Here is a 17,075-nt window from a genome sequence, read left to right on the forward strand (position 1 = left end):
TGGGAGTGGGATGATTGTTCTAGAAACTCCTCCTGGTGACACACTAGTTCCAATATCTGGTGGAAAATGATCCCCATCTGAGAGAATGCAGATGGTGGGGTAAGACAGTTCAGCTAGGATATGCCCACCAGCCAGATCTAGTGCTAGAAAAAATAAAACATTTCAGGTCTGAAATACTGGATTTTTAGTTACCTGGGCTAATCAGAAGTGGCACTGGAGTATCACTGGATCCAGAAGCTTGTGTTGATTTCACAACAGGAACACTAAATGTAAACCCAATCTGAAGAAGGGGAAGGGGAAAAAAAAAAAGATCTTTTCAGTGCCAAAAGGAAGAAATCTTAATTCAGTCTAACACAGAAGTACAAATTCAGACTTCAATTCTCTAGCATACAATTTATTTGGCATCCAACTGAATATCGAAACATATGTTCCTTTTATCATTATTTGCCACGAATGCCACTTTACTGTTTTGAAATGTTTTGCTAAGCCCACAGCAAAAGCTTCAAGGACAGCAGAGTTTCTACATGCATTACTTACAGACAGTGGAGGTAGCACTTCTGCCTCAGTAGATTTTACAATTGGAGATGAAAATCTGAACACAGGACTGCTAGCATTACTTGCTGGTTGCACCTAAATTTTCAAAAATAAAAAAATTAGGACTATCTAAAAAGAAAATATGTTGAAAGAAAAACCAGTAACTATTTAAGGCTATAAAAATATCAGGAGTTCTGCACTGAACTTCGGAAACCTAGTTTTGACATTTATCATTCCCAGACAAGAACTATGATGAAATGCAATTAAGGTTCAGAGTACATATCAGCAGTTTATGGTAAAATATATCAGAGTCATGTTTTAATTATTCCAAAACCATATGGTATAAACTCAGAAAATTCAGAGCTGAGGTTACACTGAAAATATAATCAAATATGTTAAGGTACAAAAATGCAGCCAAGACACCTAAACAACCTTAAATTTAACTCAACATATACAAGGTCCTCCATAAATAAATGGGTCTCCGATTCTTTTTTAAAAAACTGTACACAAATATTAAAATGTCTCTAGACATTTTTAATGTTTATTTTTATTGCAGTTATATACACTAATTATTGTGATGACATTTCTTTCCTACTGATGCTTCCAATGCCATTTATGGTACTTCTAAATTGTTGAATAAACCTTGGCATACTGTAACAATAACAGGCTTTCCAGAGCACTTCCAGATGCCATACGTCTGTATTATCCAATAATTAATCCATCAACTTTGTGAAACTCCATCGAAATCTTTCAGCAATCTTATTACACATCAGAATATAATGGCCCTCATTTACTCAGCTGTACATAAACTAACACTACTTAGTCTACCCCTTAATACCACTAAGAACATATCTGATGGGCAACACGGTGAATGAACAAGACAAACCAATTCTAATCCTGTAAAGTTTTAAGTACATACAATGTAAAAAATTACCTTGTTAATCACTGGTTGTGTATTAGTGATTGGTGATGACGACACATTAGTACTGGCAAGGGCGCCAAAGCTGAAGTTAGGCAGTGATACAGTATTAATTGGTAAGGGTATTTTGGGTAGTACTGGTGCCTCCGCCTCCTAAAATTGTACATTTATTTAGTTATTTTTCTATTCTACATTAGAAACTACATTTCCCCCTCTAATATCTATACAAAATTAAAAGCAGCAAAGCCAAATTTAAAATAAAATGACAAAAATATATCCAACCCCCCACCCTAGTCTACTAGAACATTTTTAACCTTTGGCAGGCACTTTCCATGGGTATGCCATGATCATCATGTGTACAGTAGGTAGAACAGGGAAGACTGTCTCAAAGTTGCTAATTCAACCATTGCCCATAGGATGTGCCATAAAAATAACATAGAATGAAAGAGAGTGAGTTGTTAACAACAAAAACAAGTTTTAAATGGAAAGGAACATCATTTAACTTTAATAACCAAAATTCTAGAGAAAGGATAGTTGTGCTAGTTGATCCTCCCTACTCTTTAATTAAGAGGTGGGATTTCAATACATGCTGAGATTTGCAAGAAATCCTCTAGCAAAGCTAAGGAAGACCAGTCTTGACGTTTCTGATATTTCTCAGGTAAAAATCACAGAAAGCAAGTTTTGTTCTTTTTTTAAAACACACACACACAAATCTTTCGGGCCTTCTTTATACATCACAGAGACACAAAAGGGCATAAGCCCTATTTTAGGAACACAGGAATTGTCACACTGGATCAGACCAGTGGTCAATCCGGTCTAGTATGCTGTCTGACTTCATGGTATGTCATATAGGTTAAGGTAAGGTGTAAGACAATTATGCAACAAACACAGAAGCCACTGAAGCATAGAGACATTTCTTTTAAGGTATTTAGCTGCTGAAATTAAACTGGGTATTATAAAGATTTAACTAGTTTAATGACAACTCATTAGTGGCACTTGGATCTATGCAGAAACAATTAAGTGTGGATAAATTAAGACCTAACTTTCTCCCTGTGTTTATACCCAAAGGAATTTGGGTTCCCAACTTCTATACTGGTTCATTTCAACATATTTAATGAAAAATTAGACCTATCAAATCTTTATACTAAGTTCTCTTATTTGTGCTACAGAAATACCCTCCAAGATCTCCAATATACAGCTGGATTTTCTCTCTACATCAGTTCAGTCAAAAGATTGGTCTAACGATTCATAAGTTTATACTTAAGACAAAAGAGGCAGTATATAGTTTACTGTATGCTTTGGACTATACATATTTGAGACACTAAACACAGAAATAATTCTGTGGACATGTACTACTATTTATGCATTTTATTAAATTGATTTTTTATTATTAAAAAAATAAAGAGGGAGTGGCTGATTTGTGCACCCGGGAAGCATTAGTCAATGTCACTCACAGATCTCTAACATATTTAATATTTTTGCATGCACATATAGTGTTGTCTTCAGCTTTATTCCATTTCAAAATTTTGATTTGTTCTATACTATTAAGTCATATAAGATAGAATTATGTAATAGTTTATTTGCTTACTGCCACTTATTTAATATTTTAATCCTTTAAAATAAACTGTACATATTACCCTGACATATTTACTCAGTGTTTCTTGTATAGATTTATTCAGCTGATAGCAGGGAAACCCTACAATACAACTGGAAGAACTCCTAAAGTAATATGGCCAAAGTTTCCAAATGCAGCCTCTAATTTGGGGTGCCCACCTTCAGAAATATAGGGCCTGATTTCCAGAAGTGATGAGTAGCTATTGACTTTCAACTGGAGATGGAAGTGGCTCAGCACTTCTGAAAAGTCAGGGCCAGGTGTCTCAAGCTGAGTACCAAAACTGAGGCATTCAAAATCAGCAGCTCTTTGAAGACTTGGGCCTATATATCCAACAGAATTAACTATTATTATTTATTATTTGTATTATCATAGCACCCAGGAGCTTCAATCATAGTCCAGACCCCATTGTGTTAGGCAATGTACAAACATGACTGGCTTGTAACTATTAATTTTTTGTGTAGTCTCTTAGGAGCCAAATATTTCAGTTTCATTGAATCCATGCTTTGAAAAATTCCACTGTAATAAATCAATTTAACTGAAGTATTTTCTCTTACCTGTTTTTCTTGTCCTGGTTGAGATACATAATGTACTCCTCTTTCCCTTCTCATCTTGCCACCTCCACCACCTCCCACTCCAGAATATAATCCATTGGATGCAGGGGTACTGAATTTGGGGTATGTGAAATTGCTAGCACAGAAATAAACAGTATATGATTAGAGCGCACTCTTATTACTTAATTGTTTTAAGCTCTTATACCCTCAGTCTGGGCTGGAACAGAAACCTTCCTACCAACAGTCCGGAAAAAGCAAAGTTCTTGTCCAAGTTGTCTTGTGTTGGTCAAATAGACATCCCAAGCAATAAGAATATTGCTAAATAGAAAAAGCTATAACCATAAAAGAGAGTCAATCAATCAAAAAATCAATCGATCAATCAGAAACAGTCCCAACTCCACAAGGTGTGATGTCTGAGCCAGCAGAGAGGAAGATGGAAAAATTAAGTTAGCTAGTAAAATATGTTATTCTCCCACATCCCTTATTGTTAGCCTGGACAGTGGACATTTCAAATGAAATATTCACCACCAAATGAGAGACCAGATAGAATGGGTGTATCGTGGGAGGGAGAACAGATCAGATTACATGCAAACACTGACACATCAAGATTTCAGCATAGAGAAGATATAAAAGGATGTCAAGGTACCTGTCTGCCACTGTTATGGAATGAACCTTGACAGAAGGCAGAGACTCCAGTTTCTGCAGCATGACAGTGAGAGACAGAAGCCTTAGAAGCTATTGCATCTTTTATATGGCCCTCAACAGAACAAAGAGGAGTTCTGATTGTGTTAACATCCCAGAATTCTTTTCAGATACACATACATCAAAGAGCTTTATAAAGTGTAATGGAATTTTCTCTTTTTCATTCCAAAAGCCTGGACAGAACAAAGGGGAAAGATATTCTAACCCAAGTGGAAAGGGGAAAAACTACCCGAGGAAAGTAAGGAAAAAGGAACAAGATTAAGCATTATACCTTGCCCAGATGAAGAGAGAGATAAAAGTGCCCAACGGAAAGAAATCCTATATTGAAGCTCTTCTTCTGGCCAAGCAGATGACTACTAAAAAGGCAGGTTTAAGCACACATGAAGGCTTTTAAGCCCCAGGTCAAGTCCCCATGAGGATGAGGGCAGAGCCTTGGTTTAACCTTGTTAGATGCTCCAGAATAATCTCTTCAGCTCTGGAAGGGAACCTATGGAAGAGCACTCTGTTGCCTCTTAAAGCCTAACTAGCACTTGGATGCTCAACCTTTAACTATCCAAACTTAAAAGAGCAGCAAGAATTTTAGAAATTTCATATTTTACTCAATTTAACTACTCCTGTACCAGAGCCTAACTCAGACTCTTATGCAAAATATGTAACCTTTTCTGCATACACCTGTTTGTCACTTATGGAGGAAGTCATTCCTCTGTCCCGAAAGGAAAGACTCTGACTTACAAGTCCTTACCCAGATTTCAAAAATGGAAAACTTTTGCACAAATCCTAAGGGACTTCCCTTGTTTCTTATCAAGAGCCACCCCAAGAACTAAACAGACCCATGGATTAGAGTGCAGACTCTCTTGATCAATTAATACAACTGGATTGACTCTCCTACAAAAAAAAACAATATCAAAAAAGGTGTAATTATCCCTTCTGCAGAAGAGTAGAAATCCACAGAAGCCAGGCTTTGTACAAGTTCATTATCTTCATGCAGAGGATATCTTGTGAGAAAAATCCTATGTCCACTATAGAATAATCCATTTTGAGGGGGAAATGCTAAACTGAAACGGATACTGAGGCTATGAAAGTTGAGAGACTTATAAAAATCATAGAGGAAAACTCAGGTAATCATTTCCAAGGCCCACAGAACTGCTCGAAGAGGGTGAGGGCTAGCTTCTGAAGGCTAACAGAGCCTTGTGACTCATCTAGGGATGAAGCAGCAATTTGTCCTGTATGTTACACACAGCAAAGCATCTGATAAGGCCATGCTGCCTTCCACAAAGAGCATGAGATACAACTAAGAAAACCCCCTCACTGTTCCTCAGACGTTCTTGTCAGCTGCTGGAGATGGCCCACCTTGATTATCACTACAAAAGGTTCCCCTCCTCCCCCCACTCTTCTGCTGGTAATAGCTCACCGTAAGTGATCACTCTTGTTACAGTGTGTATGGTAACACCCATTGTTTCATGTTCTCAGTGTATATAAATCTCCCCACTGTATTTTCCACGGAATGCATCCGATGACGTGAGCTGTAGCTCACGAAAGCTTATGCTCAAATAAATTTGTTAGTCTCTAAGGTGCCACAAGTACTCCTTTTCTTTAATTAAGAAAATGGTACTGGTTCACACGCAAAAGAACTTCCCTCAGAGAGAGCCCTACCTTACTGTAGTAACCATATGTGTACAACAGGACTGATACATCAATTGGTTGCTAGGTTAATATACTCTTCAATATCATGAGCCAAAACTGAAGGTGAGAGTGTAGGACAGGTGGAACCACATAGGCTAGTCCACTAAGTGGGTTACTTCTGTCATGTCACGGGAAGTGGTAGGTCAGCTCAGAGCACTTTAAACCAAGGCTTCACATTCCAAACTATTAGAAAAACGTGAGGCTGCTACCATACAGAGTACCCAGATGAACTAAGAGAAACATCTTCACTGCAAAATGCCTTACTTCTACAACATCTAATCCTGATAGAATTGCTAAAGGAGCTAAGGTAATATTAGAAATCTAGTTCAGCTAGCTGAAAAACTGTCCACACTTCCTGGAGAAGGGAAATTACAATGCCTCACCAGCCAAACAGCCCCGTCTACAAGAGTGACATTGCAAGAACTTTGTTTATTTCCCGTCTTCATTTGCTGGTAGGAAGACACATACTGGCTAATAAGTGGTTGTCTGTAAATCATGTTATTCTCATGTATCCTTTTTTCATTTAGTATAACTACTGCTATCGTTATTAATTTATCTATCATCATTCCCTTCTTTTCTACTAAGTGTATATTAACAGACTTCAGACATTTCATATGCCATTTCTGAGAAACAATTCTTAACTAAAGAGTCCCAATTTCACATTCTGTTGTGTGATCAAGAAATATTTCTTATTTCCTTTACAAAAAGGGTAAGCACGGAGATTCCAGCAGAGGATGCACAAAGCCACCACCCTTCTCCCATGTAAGTAATTTAGATTAAATCTAGGAGGTCAGACATACCTTTCAGGTGGCTCTACTTGCTGTTCTGCAGTCAAATTCTTCTCCCTCACTCCCTGCAAATAAAGGAAAATAACTTCGGTTTCTCTGAATTTGCTATTATTTGAAGCACAAAACAAGACTATAGCTATGGCAATTCTTACAACATTTCTTCTGCTTCTTTTATTAGTTAAACTAACTAGAAAAATCTAACCGCATCTACTTAGACGTTGGAGTTAAGTCAATATTACAGACACACTCAAATTAAGCTTTGCAGCTCCAATGGGTGTCATCAGTTTATCACTATTACTGATTAAAATAATGGGAGATTAAATTCGTTTTGTATTAACCAAATTTCACTAGCATAGACTGCATACAAGACACATTAAGTACCAATTTTAACAAACACTGGATTCCAAATAATATATTATAAACTTTTTGGACCAAAATCTGGGCTGATTTTACAGTCCATGCAATCCCACTGAGGTAATATTTACTGAAATTAAGTAGTATATCAAATAATACTAGCAAGGTATTTACATTAGAAAGAGCATGCCATTTTAACAATCCCATTAACCATAGAAACAAACATCTATTGACATCTGACTCATATCAATCTTCTATCAGGACAAAACACAAACTCTGCAATCTAAACAATTTATGAATTCATAGATATTAAGACCATAAATTACCATTATGATTATCCATTCTGACACTGTATAACACAAGTCCTATAATTTTACTCAGTAATTCCTACATCAAGCCCATAACTTCAATCTGAGGTAAAGCATATCTTCAGAAAGACATTCAATCTTGATTTTAAGACTTAAAGTGATGGAAAATCCACCACATACCTTGGTAATTTGTTCCAACAGTTAGTTACCCTATTTAAAATGTATACCTTATTTCTAGTTTAGTTTCTTTTTCCAGACATTGGCCTTGGTCATGCTTTTGTATACTAGACTAAAGACCCTTTAATCAGAAATTTTCTCCCTGTGTAGGTACTCAGACCGTGATTTTAATCTTCTCTTGGATAAACTATACAGATTGAGCTTCTTAAATCGTCCTTTGCAAGACAGTTTTCTACACCTCTGATCATTCGTCTGAACCTTCTTTTCTGAACCCCAATTTTTCAACGTCCTTTTTGAAGCACTGAGACCAGAACTGGATGCTGGGCTCCATTAATGGTCTCCTTAACACTATACGTAGACATACTGCCACCTCTCTATCCTACTCAATACTCCTCTGCTTATACATCCAAGGATTATGTTAGCCTTCTTAGCATGGCATCTTATCATGACCCTCTAAGTTGTTTTCAGAGTCACTGTTTTCTAAGATGTAGCCCCTCACTGTGAGACGCACACTTTTTGTTTCTAAATGTATCTTACATTTGGCAATATTAAAATACATGTTGTTCAAATGAGCCCAGATTACTAAGCAATCCAGAAGGCTCTGCAGAATTGACCTGTCTTTTTTTTTTTTTTAATTACTCCACCAATTTTTGCGTCATCTGCAAAAGTAGCCAGCAATGATCATATATTTTCCTCCAGATCGCTGAAGATAATGAATAGCACTGGGCCAAGAACAGATTCCTGAGGTACCCCACTGGAAACATGCCCCACTTGATAACAGTTCCTCAGTTACAATTACTTTGTGAGATCTATTAGCCAGTTCTTAATGCAATTACTATGTGCCACACTGATTATGCCATTTGCATAGAACTTTGTATTCATTTGCATAGAACTTTGTATTTGTATTTGTGTGGGGAAAAATCCCATTAAAACAGATACACAGATGACTGTGAAATACAGCTCATCTCTCTCCCCTGTAATATAACATTAAGCCTCAGCTAGTCACTAAAATACACATAACGTGGAGTTTTGTATGGAATATTCAGATAACATTAAGGTTAGAGAGGTAGACCCTCAAAAAATTAGAAAATCCAAAATTAAGCCTGCACACATAATCTTAGCTCTACCTCTTGCAGGTATGCATTTTTTCTGAGAGTTGCTATTGGAATAAAACATCTTTAGTCTCTTGCTGACTAAGCAGGCAGCCCTAACAGATCACAACCACTAGGTTTCTTTCTCTAGTTCCCTTTTACAACTACTTATTTTTCTTCTATTAAACACTTTTACTCCCCCCTCTAAACTGCAATGAGTTTCTTCTCTAGGTTCTCACTTGCATCAACATGTAATCATTATGAGTTACAAGGGGCAGTTAAGGTCAACAACATAAAACAGGTCCTCCTGCTCCCTGGGCCCTTCCAGACATGAGACTTAAATCCAAACTGAAATGTTAAACACAAAAATGCTGAACTGAGGCACCCCCACATATGGTAGCTGTGCTGAGTTATTTACTAGCAGACAGTTCCCATTTAGAGTTCAAAATTCACTGAATATTTATTTGATTCTGACAACTTTTGAGTCTAATGAAAATCATGATAAAATACTTATGCTATCTACATAACAGCTCAAAATTTCAATTTAAGTTCAATATTGTAAAACTGAAAACCCTCCAGCCTGAGCCTGAACATCTACACTTCTAGTTTTAGCCCCACAAACCCGAGTTAGCTGACCTTGGCTCTGCGACGCAGTGCCGTGGGTTTTTTATTGCAATGTAGACATACCCCCAATGTCTCTGCACTTTAACAGCTCACCGTATGTTCCTGTCTCAACTCCCCCGTAGCAGTGCTGCCTTGGTTCACAATGGGGAGTTCAAGGAGCAGTGCCATGGACAGCCTTTCAGGCCTTAACGCCCAAGTTACGGCCACGGAACCTCTAAAAGTAGTGACAGTTAAGTGCCAAGTCATCTACCAATGAGAACTCTTGACACACAAGTCCAGTCTTCTCATGCCACTGACTCATTACAACCAACAGAACGGCTTCAAGCAAACAAACTGTAGAGAAGAGGCAGTGACCAAGTTATCACTCTCACAAACTTGAGCAGTGACATAACTCTGTAGCCTCTATATTCATAACCATTAAATGCAATCATTAATTTAGCTTCATTACAACCTAATTTCTTCAAATATAGCCTATGCACAAAAGATTTCAATTGATTTTAAGTATAAGTTTGAAGTGTCTGTCTTTCTTTTATTAAGATCACTCAGGAAAACAAAAAAACTTGACAGATAGACAATCAATCATTTAAGAAAGTTAACTCAAAACTTATTAACAGATTTACTTGTAAATTCTCAGAAAATTCATTCTGTAAAAAGAGCAAGTCCTGTAAGTTTGGGGAGGGTAAGCGGTTTTTTTTTTTTTTAAACAACAAAAAGGTTAAATCCCTGCTTTTAAGGACAAAAGGGAACTCAGACTTAACTACTGAGCTATAACCAACTCCACCATAATAGACTGTATTACAAATGTCTGTGGCTGGGAAATAATATGTTGGTGTGCTGCCTAAAATCCATTCAAGCTTTACTCAGAAGAGCCCAAGGGAGAACACTTAGTGAAAATATCAATACTTGTTCCGAATTTTAACAACTATGCTTTCTATAGAAACATAAATGGCACCCTCTTTCCTCCAAGCCTATGCCACTTGGTTGTTCAACAATTTTACAACCCATACACTTCACTTTCAAAAATATCCATAGGTTGGTTTCTCCCACTCACGTCAGTGCTACTTCATCTTCCTCCAAAGACGATCTCTGGCAAAACAGGTAACTGCACAGGCAGGGGGGTTCCCTCACTCTTCTGGTTCAACCATCTCAAAAGAGACCCTCCCGACTTTCCAGTCCCCAGTATTTGCATAATAGGAAAGGACGAGGTACAATTTTTGTCTGGGAACTATGGTATATTAGAACAAGCTGCAAAAGTTTATATGTTTTATAAGTTACCTATAAAATTTTAGAGTAACACAAACTGAAATGCCCTACAGGATCTCACAAATTAGATCACTGGGAGACCATAGCTTAACTGAAGGGTAGTTTATACATAGCTCAAATATGTTTATTTAGCATGAAAGTAATCCAAGTTTTGCTAGATAATTATTTCAGCAGAAGTTTCTTGTAAGACTATCAGAGATTTGATCATAACTAGGTCTCAAAATTTACTGCGCTTCTGCGTTATCCTTTCAGTCCAAATATAGTCCAAGCCAGCAGCACATCGTTACACTGAGGATGACCAACCAATCACATAATGGTCCATGAATACAATAAAAGTCGACACGAATTCAAATATTCCTTCTACAAAGATTCCTACTGTCTTAAGCATTACCCTACCCTGAATGTTATAAATTGTCTTGACAGGTAAGAACATCTCAATAGGAGAGCTATTTATATTTATAGCTCTTCCAAAGTTAAGAGAAAGCATACTTACTTTGTGCTTTACGTCTACTCCCTGTGTAATCTTGCTTGACTCAGCAGCTGGAGTCAGAGATGGTTTAAAATACTGTAACCGGCTCACTGACTGAGAAATTGTCTTCGGTGCCACTAGTTTCTGGACTGGAGGGTGCTGGGATTCCACCTTTAAAAGAAGCAGCAATCAATATAGTTAGTTTGGAGACTTTGAGATCATTTATATTTACTTAAAAACCTGAATTAAACTAGCTAACTACCTGTATGCAATCACTGCACTCAGTGAGGTGCTCTCATGGGCTATACAGGTATTCAATGCGCATGGAGAAATTAGGAAGGAAGTCAAGCAAGGTATTCAACTGTGTCTTGAATCTAAAACCAGGATTCCTCAGCTAATTTTAGTAACATTTAGGAACATTAATTCACTGAAATCATCAAAGTATTATTCTGTTTTACACACACAATGAAATTTGTGGTCATAGCTGAAGCCAGGAAATAGACTTCTATGTCAAAATGCTAATGGCTAATCAATCAACCCTCTGGATTTGATTACTCCAATAAATCTCATCCTAAAAAAAATACAACAGCATTAGTCAACTAAGCCCTCAAACCATGCAGGCACTTTGAAAATTTTACCCCACATTTTATTTTACTGACTCATTTTAAAAAGACAAACACAAAAAGAATCTTTAAATTATTTTCTTTTTAACAAACATTCCAACGTTAAGAGAGTTATTTTAAACAAATATCACATGCACTATATTTGCAACTTATACATTGCTACACTACATACATATCTAAAAATTAAACTGACTTCATTGATTTTCATTGTCCTAACAAAGAAATGTTTGAATATGTAAATAGTGAAAATTAATCTGAATTTTATAATCTGCTTCACTTGCAGTAATCTAGTTTTGTCAAACACCAGTAGAGAAAATAATTTACAATATTATTTTTAAACTAACAATATCCCTATAACTCAGGAAGGAGCCAAATTTTATTTCCCCTAGTATAATTTCAAGGATTATTTCATGAAAAGGATCTTTTTAGAAGCTCATTACAATACTTCTTGTCTGCTTCGGATACCTTCCATAAAGTATGTGTTAAACTAAGTTTGTTCGTCAATCTAGTCCACTCTAAATGGAAGAATTTTGCAGTGTGAATTTTAATGTGCATTATCAAAACATTATAAGGAAAGGTAGGCGGACATTTTTCTGACAAGGGATAACAGATAAAAAGCACTAATGTGAGTGCTATTCTGGCCTACATGGGTTTTTAAAGTAAGAAATGTACTGCACCACTGGTATCAATTGAAACAGTTTTTACTAAGTACACAAGTGTTCTGTCAACAGTCCAGTTACTCTGGCAGCTAAGCAGAAACAAAAAAAACACCCAACAATCCTTGTCTCGACCAGCAATTACTACCATCAAGGGCTTCCCTTTTCTTGCCAAATATTGCAGTATGAATAGACAATTCCTTTCCTTTCAGCCAGAGACAGCTGTGTGCAACATTCGTTTAGCCTGACGTCACCAGGTTCTCTGTTGCATAACCGCTACATCTTTTTTAATGCCTCAACACAGGTGTGGCTCTATAATTTAACTGAAAATGCTATACTGCAGTTTTCTTTGCAGTTTATTTACATGACACTTATGCTGAAGAAATTACACAGTATACTTTGTGTTCGAGTGTCATCTTTTCAACAAATGCTCAACTACAGAAGATGTGGATTCTAATATGTTCTGGTAAACTGTCAAGTGTAATACTATTTCTAGTCAAAAGGTCAGTACAAAAATTTAAGAGACATTCTCTCCATTTTCTGTGTAAAACTTCATGTGGTGGATGCTATGGAAGGAAAACAATATTTTTATTTCTATAGTGGTCTCAGATCCCAAATTTATGCAATATTAGAAGTATCTGAAAAACCTGAAAAATCCATTAGCATTTTTCACTTGTTAACACCATGACAGGAATCAGGATTTACCATACCATTATGACTAATTAGGGCTTCTTTAACAACAGCTTAAACTTATTCTTATGTGTAAGAACATTGGTTAAAATTATAGAGGTGACCAGAAATTACAAAATTCCTTCCCTCCTCAGCAAGCCACCATTTTTCAAGACAGAAGCACTAAGAAGCACAGGTAACAAGTTTAAATCATTGGTTTAAATACAAGTCTGGCAAAGTCATTTAGCACCATTTATAAATATTTATTATTTGTTCCATTTCTGGTCACTCTTCCGGCACAAGAGCTTCCTCAAACTATTGTCTAACACACACCTTGCTTGCCAACTAGTAGCGGGAAGAAGCAAAGCTCCCTTTAGAGTTCCAGCCATGTTCCTCTTAGTAACAGATCTCAGGAAAGAGCAACACGAAACTAGCCTGCCCCAGAAGTGGAGTGGATAACCGTCCCAGCCCTCCCAGAAATAGTGTGTACAAGAGAACATTTTTTGTCATTAATAATCCAAACAAAATATAATTTTAATGTTATGTGAGTTAATATCCTATTCCTTGTGTACACTATAGGTTTGCAGAAACTTCACAGTACTTAAAACTAATGAATATTTTAATTAAATTGATAAAACTACCTGGGTATCAGTGAATCCTTACCTGTTTTCTCTTTGAATGGAAGCGAGTAATATCCAGCATGCTCCTGTCCACAGGCTGTAAGGAAAAAGCCACACGTTAGAGGAAAATTCTTTACAATGACATTGGCATGAAACAAAAGAGAAGACAGTTTAGAGACAAACTTACAGAAGACAATGGAGAAGCAATAGAAGATGGAATCCTTTTAGCATCCTGTCAAGTAAATATTACAGTAAGTTAAACTATATTAAGAAAGTTTTCACAAATATGGTGCAGGTAAGTTTAGAATGTGTTACATGCTCTTGCACTGAAACACAATAGAGTAAAATGAGAGCCATTTACTGCTAAAGGACTTGACATCTTCTCCAGAGACTGCAAGATGCGCCGCGCTGTGGAACTTGTCACTCCATAGGATTGCACATTTGCTTGCTTAGCTTTCATTTGTCTTCTGACTGGTGTCTGAAAAGTTAGCATGATAAATGTTAAAATGTTGGACTTCAACATTCATATATTTATTTGTTTTGGGACAACAATGGGTTGGATCCCAATATTTTAGAAGAGATGTGGGGAATGAGCTCAATGAGGACCTACTGAAGAAAATGGGAGTCTACTGGCTTCATAGCAAGAGTTGGATTGTGCCTGAAAGATGGGTGTGGGACAAAGTGACATCTTAAATCACTTCAATTCATATTCTTTTAATCAAAATGTAAAAGGCTGAAAAAGAAAAAAAAAATAATGGGCCTGCTATCTTTTTTGAAAAAGGGCAGGAAAGAAAATGTAAATAAAGGCTCATTGCAAGTCACATCTGAAGAATGTACTTTGAGTAAGCAAGAGAAGTCAGATTTACATGACAGTATAATGAATCATCTTAATCAGTGTATATCATGATTAGGAATTCCAATTTGTAGTTTCTCTTTAATTATTTTCAGAGTTTATATTTTGCTACTACAGTGCCTTGTAACTTCTTTGTAAAGAAGAGAAACCTTTATATTTACAACAATACATATCAAATATAACTATAAAAGAGAAGTAACAAAGGTCAAAAGGAAGAATACTCGGAAAGCTTCCTTGAATACTAATTTATTGTTGGGATCCTATGTTGCCCCTGTGTAATCAGACACATGCTGTGCATCACACTGCTGCTATGTGCAGGTAGGAAGCAAAGCATAGAGGGTACAAGCAGCTAGTAACACTGGCTGTAATCCACAGCAAATAGCATGGGCAGGATGTGAGCTTATTCCCTCCTTCAAAGGAAGCTTGCCATTTTAGTTCCCCTTCCCCAGGCCCAATTATGTTTATTTTTTAAAACTGATTTTTGAAACTGATTTTTGAAAAATTGCAATCAATTTTTTTTGGCTGTTTATAGCATTTATGATATTAGACATGGTCTTTAGTCTTTAAGACATTATCTGTCTTTAAGAGTTGTATCTTTGTAAAGTGGCATGTACGTCCATTCGGATTATGTAAATGTTTAAATGGATTCTGTTACAGTGTCTATCTTGACATTGCACTTAGGATTGTACCCTAATCTCTGCTGGGTAGAAGAATAAAGGTCAGCAAAACTACGTTGTTTGTTAAGTAGTATGTCACTTTAAATATGAAAACTTTCAAAAAGGCACGAACATCTGTTCCTGCTGTAGTTAAGGTTACATGATGTTTTACACACACATTATATACACATACATACTGTGTGTATAGTGAAGCATGCGTAAATTATATATAAATTGTTATGCAACTTTAAAGCAATCACTACTGTTTCTGCTATAATACAAGTTTTCCAATTTAAAGATACATGATAAAGTATAACTGTGTTATAATACAGCTTGTCCCTGTCTCTCAGACAACAAACAGCATTGTACTATTTGTAATTTTCACTGATCACTTCTACAACATTCCTAAGGCCAGACTGCTATTACACAAACAAGGCACTGACCCTTTACTATTCTACTCAGCAGAGATTAGGATGCATGGAATTCATCATGGAAACCTGTATTCAGTGTTTCACTTACTCTGGTTTACATCCGGAAGAACAAGAGAAGCACAAGTCTCCATGAGAGCCAAGGATTGAGTACCACTGCTCCAGTGAGACAAGGTGGGTGAATTTCTTATTGGACCAACTTTTGTTGGTGAAAGACAATTTTCAAGCTACAGAGTTTGAGTTTTCACCAACAGAATTTGCTCCGCTAAGAGCTATTACCTCACCCACCTTGTGACTCTCCTGGAATCAACATGGTTACAACACTCCTTTTAATGGCTGGCTGCTGAAACAAAAACTGCACAAGAGTGTGTATGCACACTGGAGAAGCAATGGTTGCTCTATAACAGTTTTTAAATTAAAGATCAGTTTAATAAGCAACTATTCATCACCAGTAATCCCACTGGTTAATATGCTCATGAAATTTACCTTTAAGATTGGAAGCTTTCCTGGTTGAAGACTTCTACATTTGACAGTTTTCTCCCCCATTACTGAATGTCAGTGATATCTCTATAATAGTATAAAGAAAAGGAGTACTTGTGGCACCTTAGAGACTAATTTGTTCGTCTCTAAGATGCCACAAGTACTCCTTTTCTTTTTGAGGATACAGACTAACACGGATGCTACTCTGAAACCTATAATAGTATAATGTCTACTACTGAAGTATTTGATAATAAAGTAAGTTTCTGATCTATCTTGAATGCACATTTTCAAGACAAAATTTTCATTTTACATTTCAACTGCTCTTCCCTGCCCATATAACCAATGCTTTCTCTTACCTGATAAGGAGTAATTCGTATTTTAGATTGCCTTGCTGCTGCAGCTGCACCACCATAAGTGGTTTTTCCAGGGTAAAATGGAGAATCCCCAAGCTGGCTTGTCTTAAGGACAGAAGCATTACCAAGTGACTGCAGAGAGAAATATTAATAGGTAGTTAGCAAAATGGAGACAAAACTAATGTGATTAGAATTTATATTGTGTAGTACTCACAGGGGATAGGGCTCCAAAAGCAGATAAGTTGAATGCAGGTTTTTTAGAGCTGGTAGCAGAATGTTGTGTGAGAGAATGAGATCGTTCAGCCTCTGTGGACCAGAGAGGTGGTACTGATGTATTTTTTGAAATTGCTATATCTGACAAAAGAACACATGGTGTGTGTAAATCATATTGTAAGTTAGTTAATACGCAAGAAAACTGGATATAAAACAGCATTAAGGAGAGACATAATAAAATCCAATATTTAATCCTGCACTATTCTACCCCAGGGTTTCAGGGTTCTTTAAACAGACTAATATTGTGTATTATGGCAATATAATCTGCTTCAAAGAGTAGGAGCACCAACATCATCCCTGAACCCAGGCTCTGTTCTCAAAAGTGTATACACAACTAGCCCTTAGAATGGAAATTCAAGGAACTAAACAGAACTGAATACTGATGG

At 36.6% G+C, this 17,075-nt stretch overlaps 1 protein-coding gene across 4 annotated transcripts in view; it reads right to left on the bottom strand.

Annotated features, from left to right (window-relative positions):
- Positions 1-17,075, bottom strand: part of NUP153 (nucleoporin 153) — a 62,850-nt gene that overhangs the window by 17,901 nt on the left and 27,874 nt on the right. For 2 of the 4 annotated variants that reach the window (XM_048839896.2, XM_048839894.2), the window contains exons 4-14: positions 16,631-16,770; positions 16,420-16,548; positions 14,008-14,124; positions 13,834-13,878; positions 13,690-13,743; positions 11,103-11,249; positions 6,805-6,857; positions 3,623-3,755; positions 1,469-1,606; positions 538-630; positions 193-280 (exon numbers count right to left, since the gene is read on the bottom strand). In XM_048839896.2, coding sequence (XP_048695853.2) covers positions 193-280; positions 538-630; positions 1,469-1,606; positions 3,623-3,755; positions 6,805-6,857; positions 11,103-11,249; positions 13,690-13,743; positions 13,834-13,878; positions 14,008-14,124; positions 16,420-16,548; positions 16,631-16,770 — 1,137 coding nt within the window. The remainder of the gene's footprint in view (positions 1-192; positions 281-537; positions 631-1,468; positions 1,607-3,622; positions 3,756-6,804; positions 6,858-11,102; positions 11,250-13,689; positions 13,744-13,833; positions 13,879-14,007; positions 14,125-16,419; positions 16,549-16,630; positions 16,771-17,075) is intronic. The other 2 variants (XM_075125371.1, XM_048839897.2) reach the window with 2 other exon arrangements.

This window comes from Caretta caretta, chromosome 2 (assembly GCF_965140235.1).
Source record: "Caretta caretta isolate rCarCar2 chromosome 2, rCarCar1.hap1, whole genome shotgun sequence".
NCBI lineage: Eukaryota > Metazoa > Chordata > Testudines > Cheloniidae > Caretta > Caretta caretta.